Raw genomic sequence first — 18,353 nt, 5'->3', positions numbered from 1 at the left:
TATTGGAACAAACTAAAATACACATGTAATTTAATTTTTAATATACTTCTATTTTCTAAACTTGCTTTTTTTAATGTAATATTTTTTAAACAGTTAATTAATAACAGAATAGATTCATTAGGAACGCAAAAACACAAAATATATATTCTAACACACCAAATTATTTAAAAAATGCTAATATTGGGTGGCAACTAAATAATGGGACAAACACGAACTTCAATTTTTAAATTGGAGTAACATCGCCCTTAGATTATATAACTGCTTGAATAATTCTTTTGGGCATTGATTGGACTGAGGCCTTACACTGTTCGGGGGTAAATTCATTCCAAATCTGCTTTATTTTGGCCTTAAGTTCTGGCAATGTTCTTTGAGGGTTGTTCCTTAATGTCTGTTTCATTTTATGCCATACTGTTTCAATGACATTAAGGTTCTGGGCTGTTAGAAGGCCAAGAAAGGCAGTGTATGTGGTGGTCCCCAAACCACTTTTTTGTAGTTTTGGCCGTATGACATGCAGCCTCATCCTGCTGAAATATGTAATTTTCATTAACTGTTAATTTCGCGATACTTGGAAGTAGGCTATTTTGTAGAATTTGTCGATATTTTGCAGCATTTACGGTGCCCTCTATAAACTCAAAACACCCTAATCCTCCAAGTGTCATGCAACCCCAAATCATTATTCCTTTAGGAAACTTTACGGTGCGTTTTAAACAGTCCTTATGGAAAGCCTCATCTTTTGTGCGAATCACACGTTTTCGGTAATCACCAACACATACGTCGAATTTGGATTCATCGCTAAAAATTACGCGGGACCAATCTTCTACTGACCAGGACAATTTAGATTTTGCCCATATCAGCCTGGCTTTTTTTTGTTTTGCTGTTAAAAGCAGTTTTTCCTTTGCCTATAAGAAAAATGTATTAAAAAAGTCTGTTGTTTAATGTAAGATCTGCAATAACCTTGTAAAACTTCAATCCGCATTTATGAATCCACTTGCGACAACATTCTCTTGACAAATTATGCCCAGTTTCATGATTCCATTCTGCCGTTACCTGCCGTACCGTATTTCTTCGACCTTTTTTGCATAATTTAACAAGCATTCTTTTATCCCTATCAGAAACTAATTTTGGGAGACCTGGGCTATTCCTTTTCTTATGTAAAATTCCTCCAGTTTCTCCATAATGCTTTATTATATTAAACACAGTACTTTTAGGAATATTTAGTTCATCCGCCACTTCACGTATTCTTTTGTTTCGGGAATAATTTTTAACCACCAACTCGCGAATTTTTGAATTTGTCGAGATACCACGCACCATTTTAATTAATAAAGAAGTGTTTGAGTTACCCAAACTGACAGCGAAGCAATTTCAAAATAAACAAACGTGTCTGTCGCCCCTGGCAACATTGTTCATTAATTGGTTTTGCAGCCAACTTGTCTTATCTGGTATCATTTTTAACTCGTGATACTGTCCCATTATTTAGTTGCCACCCAATATTAGCATTTTTTAAATAATTTGGTGTGTTAGAATAGATATTTTGTGCTTTTGCGTTCCTAATGAATCGATTTTGTTATTAATTAACTGTTTAAACAATATTACATTAAAAAAAGAAAGTTTAAAAAATAGAAGTATATTAAAAATTAAATTACATGTGTATTTTAGTTTGTCCAAATATATAGTTGTTAGGGCTCGTAGATACTTTTTAATGAAAAAGAAATAATAAGAGCAGTTTCTTTATACCAAAAAGGATATAATAATACCAATATTTGCTTAAAGATAATTTGATATCTGCTTATAAGAGAGAAGAAGCAATAATTCTAATAAGTTGATCTTCCATTATTACACTATAAGATATATTATAAGACCATATTTCTGCAAGATATGCTGTTCGAAATACAGCTTGAAGATCGCGAAACTATTATGATCTTTATTTTAATGCTACAGGAAGACAAATATCTACATAACCTGATCGAAAAATATTTCACAAAAGTAGTATCTTTAGCGAACCAAAGATCTTCATGATTTGTTTGCCATAATCATTTAGAGGATATAATAAAATGCCATACAGGTTTATGCTATTTGCCAACGAGGTAGGCCCAGAACTCATGAGGTTTAACATAAGTCAATTTACCCAACAGAATCGTTGTCGGCTTGGGATTATTCTCATATTATGATGAGCTATTACAAAGTATATTACCTTGATTTAAATTGTTTCAGAACGGCTCTACTTGGTTTTTAATTTTAAAAAATCTAAGAAAATAAATACCACGTATTTCAATTAAGTGTCACACCCTGGATAAAATACATTCAAAGAGGCAAAAGTCCCAACAATACAGAGTGTTCAGTTACAGAGTGTGAGTTACAGAGCAAAAAAATTTACGCCACTTCCTTTTTTCAACTTTAATATTTGTTGTTTGATTAAGCATTTAAAAATACAATTTTTTAGCCTCTTGTATTTTTTTTTATCTGAAAAAAAAATTATACAGTTTTATTGCATGTCACTGGATAAAATTGGTTTATTAATTTTTAGTAAAAAAATCACACGCAAAAAATACAAGAGGCGAAAAAGTTGTATTTTGAAATGTTTAATCAACAAATATTTAAAGTTAAAAAAAGGCAGTGGCGTACATTTTTTTGTCAATAATATTTGCTAAGATGTCCTCCGAGACGCCACTGGACCTTATAATTTTAATCTAATTAGGGCTAAATTAGCCTCTTAATACAAAAAGTAAGACTGCCAGATTTTAAAAGAATCGAGTAATTTTTTTTTTAATAATAATGAAAAATTATTAGGATATCATGGAATTGTAAGAACTCACCTATTGAAATATCTGCGTCTATTTTTCAAACATCCTGTATAACTAAATCAAATTTATACTTAATTGATTTACATTATTAAATAATATCTTAATACGTCATACTGTAATGACCAAAAACTTAGCAACTTGGCAACGAACTCAACAATTCATATTAAGATGAATTTAAAAAATGATAAGGATGATATTCAAAGTTCATGGACCTTTTGTTTGAAGTGGTTATTAAACAAATTGCACCGAAATATACTGAACTTCGGGGTGTTAAACCTTTAAAAAAAGTTTTTTTTTTAAATAACTTTACTACAAATCTAGATATTTTTTCTTCAAATTTGCAGATGTATTTTATGTATCAGGGAGCATTTTTCGACGTATAAGAAAAAAAATAATTTTTACCAGTGACGTCCATAAGGGGTTTATCGTAAATATTTTTAAATAAAAAAAAATTCAACGTTACATTTTTCTAAAATATATTCTATTTTTTAAATCCTTATTTAGTTTTGAGCAAATTTGTATTTCTGAGTTTCTTTTATTTGTATACCTTATTTGGTATAATTATTGTGTCTCATATACGTTAATGCATTTCCTACTTTTTCTAGATTTTATAATTTTATAAGATATATTATACGTGTATAAAAAGTAAATCATATGCTACACAATGGCATATATGTGATATCGGGGTCATTTTATGAAATATTTGAGGTGTAATATTCGAGTTTCATTTCAATTAGATACGTAAATCCTGTGCAAATTTTCTTAAATGTCGCAATCTCCCTTTTGTAAACAGAATAGCATATGATATACGTATACTCTACAGTTAAATAAATATATGGTTGATAAATATACCAAAACCAAAAAGTTGCTAAAAAATCGTTGAATAAATATATATTTAACAATCCTTATATATGAAGGCTTGCTTGGGTTGAGGCTTGTTTATATAAATCTTTTTTTAGAGATTTCAAAGGTTACTTATATGAAAATAAAATCTGATTATAACTTTTGAAAAGAAATATAAATATTCAAAACACAATTCATTTATTTAAACTTAGTTTTTAGTTACAAAATTTAAATGTATTGCCACCTTTTTAAAAAAACTGTATATAAAATTATGTCTTATTTCTAGAAACTGCTATGGGTGTGAAATTACACCTACTAGAAAGTGGAAATGAAGGAACCGAATACGCCAATGCTTTAAGCGAGTAAGTGTTAAAAAATAACTTTAGAGATAAGAGATAAACAAATAACCTTAAGGTTATATGTTTATCTCTATTAAAATTAATTTAAATCTCATATTTTTTTAGTTTCTGTGAAATTGCTTGCTCTCGTATAAAAAATTTGTTACTCCAAAACGACCTGATATTTAGATTTACGAAACAGGGAAGAAAATCTCAAAAGGCCTTAGACATAATTCATAGCTTTAATAAAAAAGTAAGTAAGACGTAACTTTTTATGATCGCTTAACGGAAGCTTTTAATGCCGCTTTTAATTTAAAGTAATAATATTTTTTTGTAGGTGATAACACAAAGAAAAGAATATTTCCAAAAAAATAAAAACGAACTCCTTGTGGAAGATGAACTGGGCAGGAAACAAAAAGTTTCTTTCCTTGATATGCTGCTGGTTCATCAGGAAAATAACAATTTCACCGATACTGAAATTGAACATGAAGTGAACACATTTTTATTTGGGGTAAGTAGTGCGGCCTTGATTTTATTCTCTAAAATCTATGCCACCGTTAAAGAAGTATAATGAAGAATCTGAAATTTATTATAATATCTTAAACCAGGCAGGTTTTATATCTCATGTATATTATGTATGTTGAGGAAACTTTACCTTGTTCAGCTATTGGAATCCTTTGAGATGCTTGTTTTAGTGCAACATTGTTTCCAGCATCAATTTAACGCTGCAACACTTCTAGTGGACCGTGTCGAATCAAGATCTAGGATAGTGCAAACCATTTTTTCCAGCAGTTCTATATCCTGGACCACTTCAACAGGTGGTTCTTGACGTTTTGTGTGGCATTTTTTACAGTCTTGAAAACAAAAAGATGTCTGAAAATTTGTAACCACATTTAAAAACATTTTTGCACAAGGAATCGGTCTATTCTCAAATGTCACTGAAAACAAGTCTCTACATTGTACTGCCGAATTGCCTCCATAAAACTATTTAATTAGTTGAACTCTTTCGGAAGGGGTATAAACAGCCATAGTGAAAAAAACAAACTGTGTAAATGAACAAACTGTGTAGTGAAAATAACGCTCAAAAACTCGCTTGGTTGCGTCTGCAAGCCGCAACCAAGCGGTGTTGCCATTATTTTGGGTAATACGTAGCTCACGATAACACGATCTGTATATATAACGAGACAGAAATATTTGTCAGTGACATCACAAACGACCAACAAGCAACACAACTAGAGTGGCTTAAAATAATGTTTAATTGCCACTATACAAAATCTATTGATAGCTTGCAAAATGTCACTTACTCTAATGGTGTGACCTCGCTGATCTGGTCGAACGTTGTACTTAGTAAGTCTTTGCGCGGCGCGCAGTTGCCAAGTTTATTACTTGTTTTTTTCTCTCACGGTAAATCTATAATCGCGGTAAATGGAGCAGCAATCAAACCAGCCTTTAATTTTAGCAGAATGGCAACGCTTAGCCAAGATACCTGCATTTGTTGCTCTTTCATTCCATAGACGCGTTTGGGGGTTTATTCTGATAAATATTTTGAGTAATTTGTAATAAATAGGTATTTTAAGTAAAATAATTTTTTTATAAAATGGAAGACGAAGCTTCGTCAAGTTCTGGTCCGCCTGCTAAAAAAGCAAAAAGGCAATATTTGACTTCTGGCGAACATCAGTTAGTGAAAACTATATATGAAAGTGTTCGTGTTAGAAATCCAGATTTGTCTGTTGAGGACGCGGCAAAATTATGCGGGAATTTAACAAAATTAAGTTCCAGGACAGTTTTTAGATGTCTTAAAGCTAAAGAAGAAAAGCAAGTGGAGACAAGAGGCAGAAAAAAGATTGTGCTAGATGATTACGTAAAATATGCCATTCGCCGGAAAGTGCACAGTTTGTTCTTTAGGAACGAGATACCAACAATAAAGAAAATTAAAACAGAACTTACTGCTGATAATTCTTTACCCAAAATATCTTTTGGTGTTTTAAAGCGAACATTGCATGAGTTGAATTTTCGATATTTAAAAAGGAACCGCAAAAGTTTTTAATAGAAAAAAATTAAATCGAATTGTGATGAAGGAAATATTTAAAAGAAATTCGTGAACATCGGCGCGAAGGAAGAAACATTTATTACACCGATGAAACATGGATGAATGAAGGACACACCCGTGCAAAAGTATAGCAGGACTTAAATGTCATAAATTCGCGGCAAGCCTTTTTGGATGGGCTTTCCACGGGTTTGAAAGCTCCTTCTGGCAAAGGCCGTCGCCTAATTAGTACACATATAGGTAGTGTATATTATAATTCTTCTTTAAATTCTTATGAAACCTCAGATAGTGAATGACAAATTTAAAAAATAATAGGTTGTGTCCAGTCAATAATAAATCATCTTGTCATATTTTGTTTAGTCAATTTTAAAGCACCCTGTGGATTAAATTTATTTTTAAAAGTGCCTCTTGTCTTCCCCATTCACATTAGTTGTTATAGACTAATAAACCTTAGACACTATACCTTTTATTTTATCTTTTTTCTATTAGTATTTTTTGCAATAGCAAAAAACGCCGCCATGTATGTGTTCCAATTATTGGCCGATAATTTATAAGAACCCAAGTGCTAAATTGAGCAAAATATCAGGGATATTTTATGCAAAATTACTTATACTAGAAACAAAATTTTTAATTTTTTAAAAAAGTTCTATTAATTACCTAAACTCGACCTAAATAGTAGGTATATTCATTTTTAAAAAAATGCATACGCCGCCGCTGGAATCCACTCCTCTCGCCCCTAAAACGTCTTTGCGGCCCTAATGCTAACAATGAGTCACTGACAATTATTATTTCCGTCTCGTAGTATACTCTTCAAAAAGTTTTAATAATCATATCACTGTTAAACCACACTTTTTTTTTCGCATGCTTTGACATGATATTTGCTCTCTTTAATAAAAACAAGGCAAAGGCCATTAAATTTTTTAAAAAGAGCAGTGACATCAGAGGTGCACCTAAAGTATTTAATGAGGAACAATGCTTCTCAAATAATATTACCACAAACGGTATCAAAAAATTATTAGCAGTATATGGTGCTCCACTGCGCCAAGTATCTCTCTAATTGCTGCTACCACTAAATCTTCAAGCACATTTTTTGCACCATGACTTATAATTATCTACAGCTAATACAAAGACTACTGCCGTCTGCTCCTAATGTTTTATTAAACACAATCTTAAGTACAGTCGTGCTGTCATTAAAAATGGTCGAATGGATGCAAAAATTAGATGGAGGATGAAATTTTGACAATAAGTTGTATGGGTCGAGTGAGTGCAAAAACCAAAAATGCGAATAAAATTTCCGAGGGTTTTTTTTTATGGAATGATTGGGGATGGTCTTACAACTTTGACTCCATGAGATAAATTGTTTAGAAAAAGTTATATCTTCGGGTAAGAATTTTCCAACTTTCAAAAAAAAATTTTTGAGTATAGGGCTAGACCAGATTCTTTCTACTTTTTGTCAACTGATCCAGTTGAGCTTAAGTCTACTCTAAAGGAGATAAAGAAGAAAAATACGTCTGGCTATGATGAACTTAATGTACGGTTATTTTTCAATTTACCTGATTCGGCACTGGAGGTACTTGTACCTGTAATTAATCATTTTTTCAATAATGGCCAATTTCCCAATTGTCTTAAAGTAGCCAGAATTATGCCTTTGTTTAAGGGGGGAGCTTCAGAATGGCCCTCTTCGTACAGACCAATAGCATTACTTTCCAACCTCTGAAAAATCATCGAGAAATTGGTTAAAAAGCGACTTATGTCATATTTTGCTGAAAAGCAAATTATAAGATCGGAGCAATTTGGGTTTCAAAGTGCCAAGGGAACATCAGATGCAATCTTTTCATTCTTTGAGTCCTAATTTTTGAGCTTGAACAGTGGTGATATTGCTGCAGCAGTGTTTTGTGACTTGACCAAAGCATTTGACTGTGTTAGTCACGAAATACTGCTGTGGAAGCTTGAGCGGTATGGATTCAGGGGTCTGGCTCTTCAGTGGTTTGGGTCTTATTTGCATACTAGAGTGCAGAGGGTTTCTGTGGATGGTGCCCTTTCAAGGGAGCAGCTTGTGTAGGTGTTCCTCAGGGTTCAGTTCTTGGGCCACTATTCCTCGTTTATATTAATGACATGGCCAATCTTAGGATCTCAGGTAAATTCATTCAGTTAGCGGATGATTCAACAATTTTATGACATGACACGAGTGCGATGAATCTAAATACCACAGTTAACAGAGATATTATTGAAATCAAGAAATGGTGTGATTCCAACAAACTGTGTTTAAATATTTCAAAAACTAGTGTTATGAATTTTAAATGCAATTTAAATAATGTGTTTTTGGAAAATCACATTCTAGACAACTTGAATGGACAAGGACGAAAATGAATTTTTAAGTTTATTTATTGATAATAAACTAAAATTTGAGAGCTATATCATGCAGTTGTGTAGAAAAATATCAGCAAATTGTTATGCTCTTAAAGTGGTCGCAGGAGAGGTTGATTTTGACATGGCGAGAAATATTTATTTTTCTTTAATTGAGTCCCATTTAAGGTATGGTTTGTGTTTCTGGGGTGCATGCACACATTAACTATTTAATAGTGTTTTTGTTTTGCAAAAGAGAGCGATCCGACGTCTGTGTAATGTGAGTATGAGAGAGTCTTGCAAACAGCTATTTATCACTCATAAAATCCTAATCCTTCCTGCCTTATTTATATTGGAATCTGTTTGCCTCGTTCATAAGAAATTTAGAAATGTAAGCACAACTAATAGGCATGAATATAGCAGTCGACGAGCTAATGATGCGCTCTTGCATATACCTACAAGTTCACTGATCAAAAGAACTTTTATATTTGATGGTAAAAAACTCTTTAATCATCTTCCTGCAGATTTGAAAGGTATAGGTAACTAGAAACTTTTTAGAAAACGTGTTAAAAAACTCTTACTTGCAAAGGGCTATTATGAAATAACTGAATTTTTGTCGGATAGATTTTAGTCATTTTTACCTTTTTCTTGCAGTACTTTAGGTATATTCTTTATATTTTGTACACCATATCATTTCGCCTAATTTATTTCTGTGGTTATTTTTTTTACAGTTTTACATTTAATAAAATTGTATATTTCGGAAGGGAATAATATCTGCTTGTGTTATACATATTGATACTCTTGACATTACATTAGCTTGTATGTTTTGGTTCAGAGTCTTGGAGGAGTATTTCTGAAGAATGGGGATGTTGTTGGTTTTACCGGTATAGGTAAACCATATTCATGGAAGCAGAATGCCTTTAGGATGATGGACCATAGCATGCTATATAACCTTTTTACATGTTTGTGTATATGTTTTTCTTCTTTACAGCTTTGTCAACAAATTTACAAAACCTTTTATGACACTAAAGCATATATTGATTGATTGATTGATTGAAAAAATTCTTACCCGAATAGAACTCGAAAAAACTAGTTTCTAATATGCGCCCCTTAATTTTACAGCTCTTAAAATGTAATTTATCATCTCTTTGCTGTGGAAGAAATGATAGCTTAGACTTTTTGCTTCAATTTGTTGCGTAGAAGCAACATCGTACAGTCGATAGTTTCTCCAAAAAAGGTTTTCAAAATTTTTCACCCCCCATAAGGGTGGTTTACGTACGGAGTGAGGGTTGCTTTTACTATCAAATTGAAGGTAAAATTTTTCTCCACCTTTACATCCAACACTTTTTTCTTTGGTGTATAGTTTTCGAGTTATTTCAAAATTTTTGGACTTTTTGATAATTTTTTTGGGGTGCCAAATTTTTTTTGCATAGTCTATAACTTTGCTATTTTAACAAAATTCTTGGGATTTTTTCCAAGAAAGTTATTAATTTAAAACCAATTTGTCAATACTTCACCCCGTTTTTGCACCCTCTAAATCAACTCACATGAATTCGGCTCTGTGGAAGAAAAGGTAGCTCTGATTTTTCTAAACAATTTATCTCATGGAGTCAAAGGGGTAGCGCCAATCCAAGACCATCCCCAATCATCCCCTAAAAAAAGCTCTCGGAATTTTGTTAGCATTTTTGATTTTTGCACTCTCTCAACCCATACAACTTATTGTCAAAATTTCATCCTCTATCTAATTTTTGCATCCATTCGACCATTTTCTAATGATAGCACGACTGTACTATAACTAGTAACACAATCAATTTTTTACTTTTACTTTTATATTATCACAAAAAATATATTATTGCTTTGTGAATTCTAATATTTTCATTAACTTTACCATCTTGGTTTATTATATACTTACCAAATGATCTTATTATATTATCGAAACTAATACTCTAATATTTTTTTAGGGACAGGACACGACAGTTGCCACTCTAACATTCGCTTTTGTTGCATTAGGAAATTATCCTGATATTTTAGTAAGTTTACTTTAATTTCAAATAATTATTGCAACTGATTTTTTTTTTAATTTAGAAACGCGTCCAGGAAGAGTTAGACCACATATTTGCAGATGACCCATTTAGAAAAATCACCCCAAAAGATATTAATGAAATGGAATATCTAGACAGAGTTGTTAAGGAAGTTTTAAGATTCTTTTGCTTCGTTCCATTTTTAGGCAGATATCTTGAAGAAGATGTGGAAATAGGTAAATATTTTGTGTAATTTATTTAACTAACAGCCAAAAACTGATTGTTAAGTGTATTTGCAAAACATGTTTTATGCAAGGGATAGTTTTAATCGGAAAAATAAAGGAAAGCAATAGAAATAAAAAATAGTATTTATCCAAACGTAGCTTTTTTAGAGCAAGGCAACAACAAAATCAAAGATAAAAAAAATAAGGAATGAAAAATAAAAAGTGAAAATATTGTTTGTAATTAAAAACGGAACAACTAACCACTCAAGCGAACTCATTCACACTTAATTATACAAGTAAAATTTCGATTTACTGTACCAATTCTACAGTACTATCATAGTACGAAAAGGTAACCAGGAAATGAACTAATAATATTAGTATTGCTGACGAACAGTTTTTAAAAAAAAGTGTTGAAATGACTTTTGTACATTTCGTATATGGACTTGCCGATAGCATATTAGTGAAGGCAATTAATTATCGATCAGGTTTTCAATATATTTACGACAGGCTCGTTTAGACATGCCGGAGCATTTAGAACAAGTATAGTCGCTTTGCTGCTATATTTTTGGTCCGTGGGGACCAGTTTGGAACCTTTAGGTCTTATCTGTGAACGGTTATAAAGGAATTCTTAAAAAAAAACAAAAATTATCAGGTGTATTTAGGTCTGGTCAGTCGAAGGGGTTAACGGTTATATGCCAAGGAAAGAGAGGACCAGTTGTTAGGGTATCATGCTTCAGAGAACTATAATGTGTTATATAGTCGAGTTGTTTGTCAACATAATGTGTTATATGTCAAATATCTATCAACATTTATTAGTTGCATCCTAAATAAACCCCAAATACCAAATTTCAATCAAATAGGACAAACAGGAAGAAAGTTTTGACAGTCATGTAACCTTAAAACTCAATATTTTAAAAATGTATGAATAAATGATATTTGTATACCAAATAAATTCGTAAAACTGAATATTTTAAATCTTTATTTAGATATTTGTACACTTAATAAACACCAAATACCAAATTTTAATGCAATTGGATCAATAGCAAAAAAGTTATGATGATCACGTGACTCTAAAATCCATAATTTTTAAAATAAATGAATTGTATCCTATATCAATCTCAAATCTATAATTATATATTTTCACATAATTTTTATAATTTTTCCAACATCCTAAAACTCACTTAATACCAAAATCCATATTTTAATTTAAATGTATCAATACGATCCACATAAATCCCATTATTTTTAAATGAATAAAACCCGCCACTTTTCATTTGATCCTCCCGGTTTGGCCTTCTATTGTTTGGCTAGAAAAAAGGACTTTTTTGTAAGACGTCAAAACTTTGCCGAATTTTCCTGGCCTAATACACAATTTCCCCAATTGATATGCCCATATTCGGAAAATGTAAAGCTTTAGAAATTATTCACTAGCATTTCCAGATTATTTCCACCCATTTTAAGCCTCTAATTTTCAAAATAAAAAATGAAACAAAGAAATTTCCGCCATTAATTGTCAATCACGCGGGAAACGTCATAGGCTGGTTGACACGCCTATACTCCCTATACTTTTACATTATGTTCCGGACCACTTACTTATTGTACCCTGATAGCCCCGCACTGGGAGGGTACAGCATTCCACGGAGCGATTTTTGGGGTCTTTCATAAAAAATGGCATTTTAATGAAAAACGGTAATAAAAGCGTCAAAGTTAAAAAAGGTGTAGAGCAAAAAACTACTCTACGTAGATGATTGTAGAGTGTATCAAAATAGGTTCTAAAAAGTAGTAAAGTATGAAATCTCCAAGTGCCACCTCTAAAAAGTTATTAAATATAATTCATAGGGAAAATTTATTATTGCTCACCCTATATGGTTCGCAAAAATTTTGGTTGTATGGCGTTTGCAAGACAAAAAATAAAGCTATTTTTTCATAAAAACTTTTTTTCCGAAATAAGTATCGTTTTGCAAAAAACTAAAAATGCCGGAACTCGCTAAAAAATGTTTTTAAAAAAAAAATCTCAAAATATGTCATTTCTCTTATAAAACTAAGTCTTTTCTCAGAAAAACTTTTTTTATAAAAATGATCTTTTAGCCTCTGGATCAGTTTGAATTTTTTTTTACTCTATTTTGATCGTCTCTAATTACGCACCCTGTATACGGATCTGACCTAAAAATTATACAGTTCTTAAGCCCCCATGAACCCTTATGTCCTAAAAATTTCAAGTCGTTTAAAGGCTGTAAATTTGAGTTTTCGCCGGAGAAAGGAATTTTTACGAATTTTTTACTTTAACTTGCTACCGCTTTTGTGGCTTCCGGAAAAAAAATCGTTTACGGACCCATCATCCCCAATGTATTAAGAGGTGACATGCCAAATTTCATCTTTTCGCTACCCATACAGCCAAATATATGAATTTTTATTTGTCAAAAAACACGATTTTTAAGTCGGTGAGCAGGGACATATACACATACAGTGACCGCCTAAAGTTCCGCATGAATTCGATAAAAATTAGAGACATGATTTTTTGAGAAAACGCTCGGACCCGTCGATTTTAATTACAAGCAAGTTTCGTATAATACACCTTATCTCGAAACTCAACTGTTTCAGAAATATTTACATTTAACTAACAAGAAAGCAAGTAAGTACGTCTATTTACAAATTAAGATAAAATGGAGGATAACATGTTAAGGCGGCATTACACTGAGGCAACCATAGGCAATCCAGTTGTCGGCCGCATGCGATGATTTTATGGTTAGCCGGCCGTATTCGTCGCAAGCGGCTGGTAGCAATCATTGCAGCATGCGACTACTGCCTTTACACCTATTGCGAATGGTTTCTTTAACTTTAATTAATTCCGAGATGTTATTGCAAATGGTTGCTGCCGTGGCTTATTATTTAATTTTAAGAGCACGAAAACAAAAAAGACGAAAATGCACAATATGGCGTAGGCAGTTATTTGTCAATAGTGGTGATAACCAAAACGATTTGCTTAATAAACTTATGGCAGATGACGGAGTTCTTTTTCGACATTTCACACGTATGGATTAACCTGATTTTGATTACCTTTTAAATAAAGTAGCTAAATTCTTTTTTTAAGCTGATTTCTAAAACTGATGCAAATTTTCGATGTTCTATACCAGCAAAAGTTAAATTGTATTGCACTTAAAGATTTTTAGCGATTGGTAAATCCTATCGTTCGTTGATGTATTTGTTCCGAATATCAGACTCAACAATTTCCTTTTTTATCCCTGAGGTCTGCCTAACTGTAATTCTAGTTCTTAAGGAATATATTAAGGTAAGGAAATACAGTTTCTTTGGTAGGTAATTAAAATTATTTGTTAGGTGATATTTTTTACAGTGTAAAGTCGTCAAAAAATGATATAGCAGCTAAAGATGTATCTGTCCGTACGTCGGTCGATATTGTTAATGAATTCTGGTCACTAAATTGAGTAGGTGATTGATCTGAATGAAGAAGATCGTTTGTTTGTGGGTTGTGTGACTGCGCGGGTGCCGAAAAGCAACTAAATGAATCTGGAGCTAAATGAGATGACCATAAATGATGTGGGCAGAGTTGGATTGAAGAAACAGAGTTCTCCGATCTTCCCATAGCAGGCGCGAATCTTCCCACATCAGGCCCTAATTTTCTCATACCATAGCGTCAAATAAAATTTGATTTATGTAATTTTTCGCAATTTGGTACGAGGTTAAGGTCAGTTTACGCAACTCATTAATGTGGCCAATGAGTGTATATAAAAAATTCATCCTGTTATGAAGCTGTCTGCAGTATTTTATAAGCCTCATCTGCTCTTCACTCAGCTTCTTCTTCACGTTCACTCTGACACCTTCGTTTTTTATTTTTGGGAGCGGACTGTTTTTTTTGCAGGTTTCTTATTGTGCTGATCCGGCTTAAGTCGCATGCTGGTTCCTACAGATGCTTCCGATACAGGTCTGTTTGGCTATAATTCGCTTTCTTGATTAGCAGGTTGCGTCGTGTGCTGGTTCCTGGAGATACAGATCTGTCGCTTTTTCAATCAGTTTCATACTCTGTCTGAAAAATTAGGGAATACAAAAAAATAATTAATACTAAAAATCAAAATGATTAAAGTAGAAAAACAGTAACTTTTGTTTGACTTTTTCTACGCCTAATATTTTCATTGTTTAAGATGCCAAGGACAAATGATGGATGGAGGGAAGTAAGCAGGGAATTTGATGTTGCGTGGAATTTTCCTCACTGCATTGGATGTGTTGATGGAAAACATGTCCTAATGCAAAACCATTATTATGGTTTATAGCTGGGAGTATGTATCTTAAATACAAAGGAACATTTAGTATCGTTCTAATGACCATTTGTGATGCTAACTATTGCTTTATATTCGCTGATGCAGGGATTCAGGGCAGATTTCAGATGGAGATGCATCTCGGGAAATTACTTTTTTACCTAATCTACCAATTCCTGATCTTTGCCCGGCCAACAAGTGATGCAACCATATGTTATTTTATCGGATGATGCTTTTGCCCTAAGCGAACACCTGATAAAACCATTTCCTAATCTTCAACTAGATAAGGATTCCAGGATATACAATTATAGACTTAGTGAGGCCCATCGTGTCATCGAAGATACTTTTAGATTAATGTGTTCAATATTTTGGGTCTTTAGAAAACCAATGTGAAAAACGCTGAAACTGTCACACTAGCGTGCTGTTATTCACATAATTTTTTGAGAAAAAGAAGCAAATCTAAAAACCTATATGCTTCTCTAAGAAGCTTTAACTGTGACAGACAGATCGGTTATTCCTGGAATATGGAAAAACATTCTGGAGATTCTGGTACACTGTCACTTCCAAGTCTACCTAGAAGACCTACAGAAGGGCCAAAGTCTATCAGAGATGAATTCAAAGCGTATTTTAACACCCCAGAAGGCAAAGTTCCTTGGCAGGACAATTAAATTTGGGGATGTATTTAACTGATAAAGATAATAAAATGATAAAAAATAGGTTTGTTTAGATAGGGCAAGTGCCTTTTTGGTAACACCAATATTATAAGAAACTTGATAGTGAAATGGAATTAAAATAAAGAACAGACTTTAGAATATAATAAATCATTAAAAATTAAAACCTACCTCATCAAAATTTTGCTTAGTAGGCACACTTTAATTTGGTACATCTACCTCCAAAAAGAAAGTCAATAATTCAAAGTATACCCATGGTTCGGTTCTGCCTGACCCGGATTTCTTTTTCGATGAAAATTTGTAGGTAGATTTTTTATTTTATCCTTTAGATCCCTTATAAAATATTTATATTTTTTTGAAAATTCTTCCTATACCTTAAACCTTTTTCAGTTATCTTTATAATTTGAATCGCGCAAATCCCATAAAACTCCACTTTCGCGGTAATCTTATATCAGACACTTTGTTTTTTCCTGGTCCCAATACATCGTGCCGCATGCAACTAGCCACTGAAACCACAAACGTTGGATAACCTGCGGCTCGAAGCAATTAGTGGAGGGAAACGCCGCAAGCCACATACGACTGTGCGACTTCTGGCAGCTTGCAGTATGCGATCGCGCCACATGCGGCCTAATTGCTATTAGTTGCCTCAGTGTAATGGCCCCTTTATAAACTGTGAAATCTCTTATTAATATATCAAGTGTTCAAACTGATCCCATTTACTTCTTGGCAGAAAGCAAGACAGTTTACAAACTCATGTAAAACACTATCAATTATTTCGGGTGATATATACGTCTAATTTCATATCTAATTCTATTTTTCAAATGTTCTACGTTGTTTGGCTTCTCAATATAAATTTTACTTTTAAGATACCACCATAGAAAATAGTCGCAGGGATTTAGGTCTGGTGACCTGGCCGGCCACTCTATTGGCCCTCTTCGTCCTATCCATCTTCCTGGGAACACTGTATTCAAGTAATTACGGACATTTCGAAAGAAATGTGGTGGTGCGCCGTTTTACTGAAACCACAAATTATCTGTCGGGACAGCAGGGTCTTGTTCGTCTGGGTGTACGGCAGCCAAAGTAGGAATAACATCTTCTTGAAAAAATTCAAATAGCGTTGTCCTGTTAAGTTTTGTTCGAAAAAGTATGGCCCTATTACTTTATTTACCACGATACCAGCCCAAACATTAATAGATTTACGGTACGGTGTATGAGCCTCAGTTGCCCAGTGTGGATTTGACACTGGGTACTGGTCTACCGACAATTTTGCCGATTTACGACACCGTTTAAATAAAAAGTTGCTTCATCGGAAAACAAAACTCGTAACACAAACTGACGGTTATTATTGCAAATGTTCATTTGCTCGCAAAATTGGTTTTTTCGATCAGGATCGTCCTCATTTAATTCGTGTATTAGTTTAATTTTATAAGGGTGGAATTCATTTGCTTTTAAGATCCGTCTTACTGACGTTTCGGCTATATTATTATCAACTGAAATTTTGTGAAGTTGCATTGTTTGGATTTTCTTCGTCGGAAAGCAGAACGTTTAATTTTGTTTCTTCAGAAATTTTTGGACGACCTGATCTTGGCAAATACCTAACATGACCTGAAGTTATGAATTTGTGCTCTATTTTACTAACTGTTGACTGAGAAATAGGATAGTTTGGGTATTTGACATTAAATAGTTCACTTACTTCTTTTTGCGTGTGTACTCGATCCCCGCATCATCAAAATTTCAATTCGTTGGGTTTCTGTTAAATTAGCCATAATTTATTCTGAGAAAAACTATTAATTTTCGAACTGACAGTGACATTCGAAAATGGAGATTCTTTACAAGTGCAATCATGGAAATAGAAACATTTGGCAGTGTTTACAACATTATTTTTATCCTCGATTTTATCTTAATTTGTAAATAGACGTACTTACTTGCTTTCTTGTTAGAAAAAAAAAAAAAAAAAAAAAAAAAGGGCGTGCTCGCCCCTATACCGTTCTCGCTCGTCTTTGGATTCTTTTATTTTTTTTTTGTTTTTCTTTTTGCCCAGCTTCATAGCCACTCGCTAGTTCATTGTAAAATGCATATATTGTCCCTTTTGATTTTGGTATGGACCTTACTGTAAATACATAATATTACGTTTTTTAAAAAATAGTTTATTTAGGAACACGGGTTGTACAGCACATGTACAAGTAATCTATGTACTTGCATGTGTATCGGTTTTTTTTTTATAAAAATCGCGTTGCACTCCGATTACCAAACAAATTGTTGTAATTTTGAATTATTTGTATATTCATGGAATTTAGTTTCGTATATTCTGTAATAATGTTTAATAATTTTGAATGGTAATAAAAGTTTTTTTTTTTTTTTTTTTTCTTGTTAGTTAAATGTAAATATTTCGGAAACAGTTGAATTTTGAGATTAGGTGTGTCTTACGAAACTTGCTTGGAATTTTGCCTATATTTCATAAATGCAATAAAAAACATGTCATTCTATTTAAAAAAATGACCGATGACGTCATATCTTTTTTTTGTTCCATCCTGTATACAAAAATTTATTTGAAATAATGCGCAACTTAAAATAAAAATCGACGGGTCCGAGCGTTTTCTCAAAAAATCATGTCTCTAATTTTTATCAAATTTATGCGGAACTTTAGGCGGTCGCTGTATAGCCGCTAACGTTCCTATAAACAATAGTAGCGAAAGAAAATATGTTAAACATCAAAACAGAGATCCAGTCTTATTTTTTTATCCAGTCTTAGATATTTAGTCTTGCCGAATATTTCAATATAATTCCAGTT

The 18,353-nt window shown here is 32.8% G+C and overlaps 1 protein-coding gene across 2 annotated transcripts in view; it reads left to right on the top strand.

Moving 5' to 3' along the window:
* LOC126735884 (cytochrome P450 4C1-like) overlaps positions 1-18,353 on the top strand; it is a 70,333-nt gene that overhangs the window by 41,398 nt on the left and 10,582 nt on the right. For both annotated transcript variants that reach the window (XM_050439982.1, XM_050439981.1), the window contains exons 5-9: positions 3,931-4,006; positions 4,109-4,235; positions 4,320-4,493; positions 10,337-10,405; positions 10,461-10,632. In XM_050439982.1, the coding sequence (XP_050295939.1) occupies positions 3,931-4,006; positions 4,109-4,235; positions 4,320-4,493; positions 10,337-10,405; positions 10,461-10,632 (618 nt within the window). The remainder of the gene's footprint in view (positions 1-3,930; positions 4,007-4,108; positions 4,236-4,319; positions 4,494-10,336; positions 10,406-10,460; positions 10,633-18,353) is intronic.

The sequence above is a fragment of the Anthonomus grandis genome, chromosome 5 (genome assembly GCF_022605725.1).
Source record: "Anthonomus grandis grandis chromosome 5, icAntGran1.3, whole genome shotgun sequence".
In the NCBI taxonomy this organism is placed as follows: Eukaryota; Metazoa; Arthropoda; class Insecta; order Coleoptera; family Curculionidae; genus Anthonomus; species Anthonomus grandis.
This window is presented reverse-complemented; position numbering and strand designations above follow the sequence as displayed.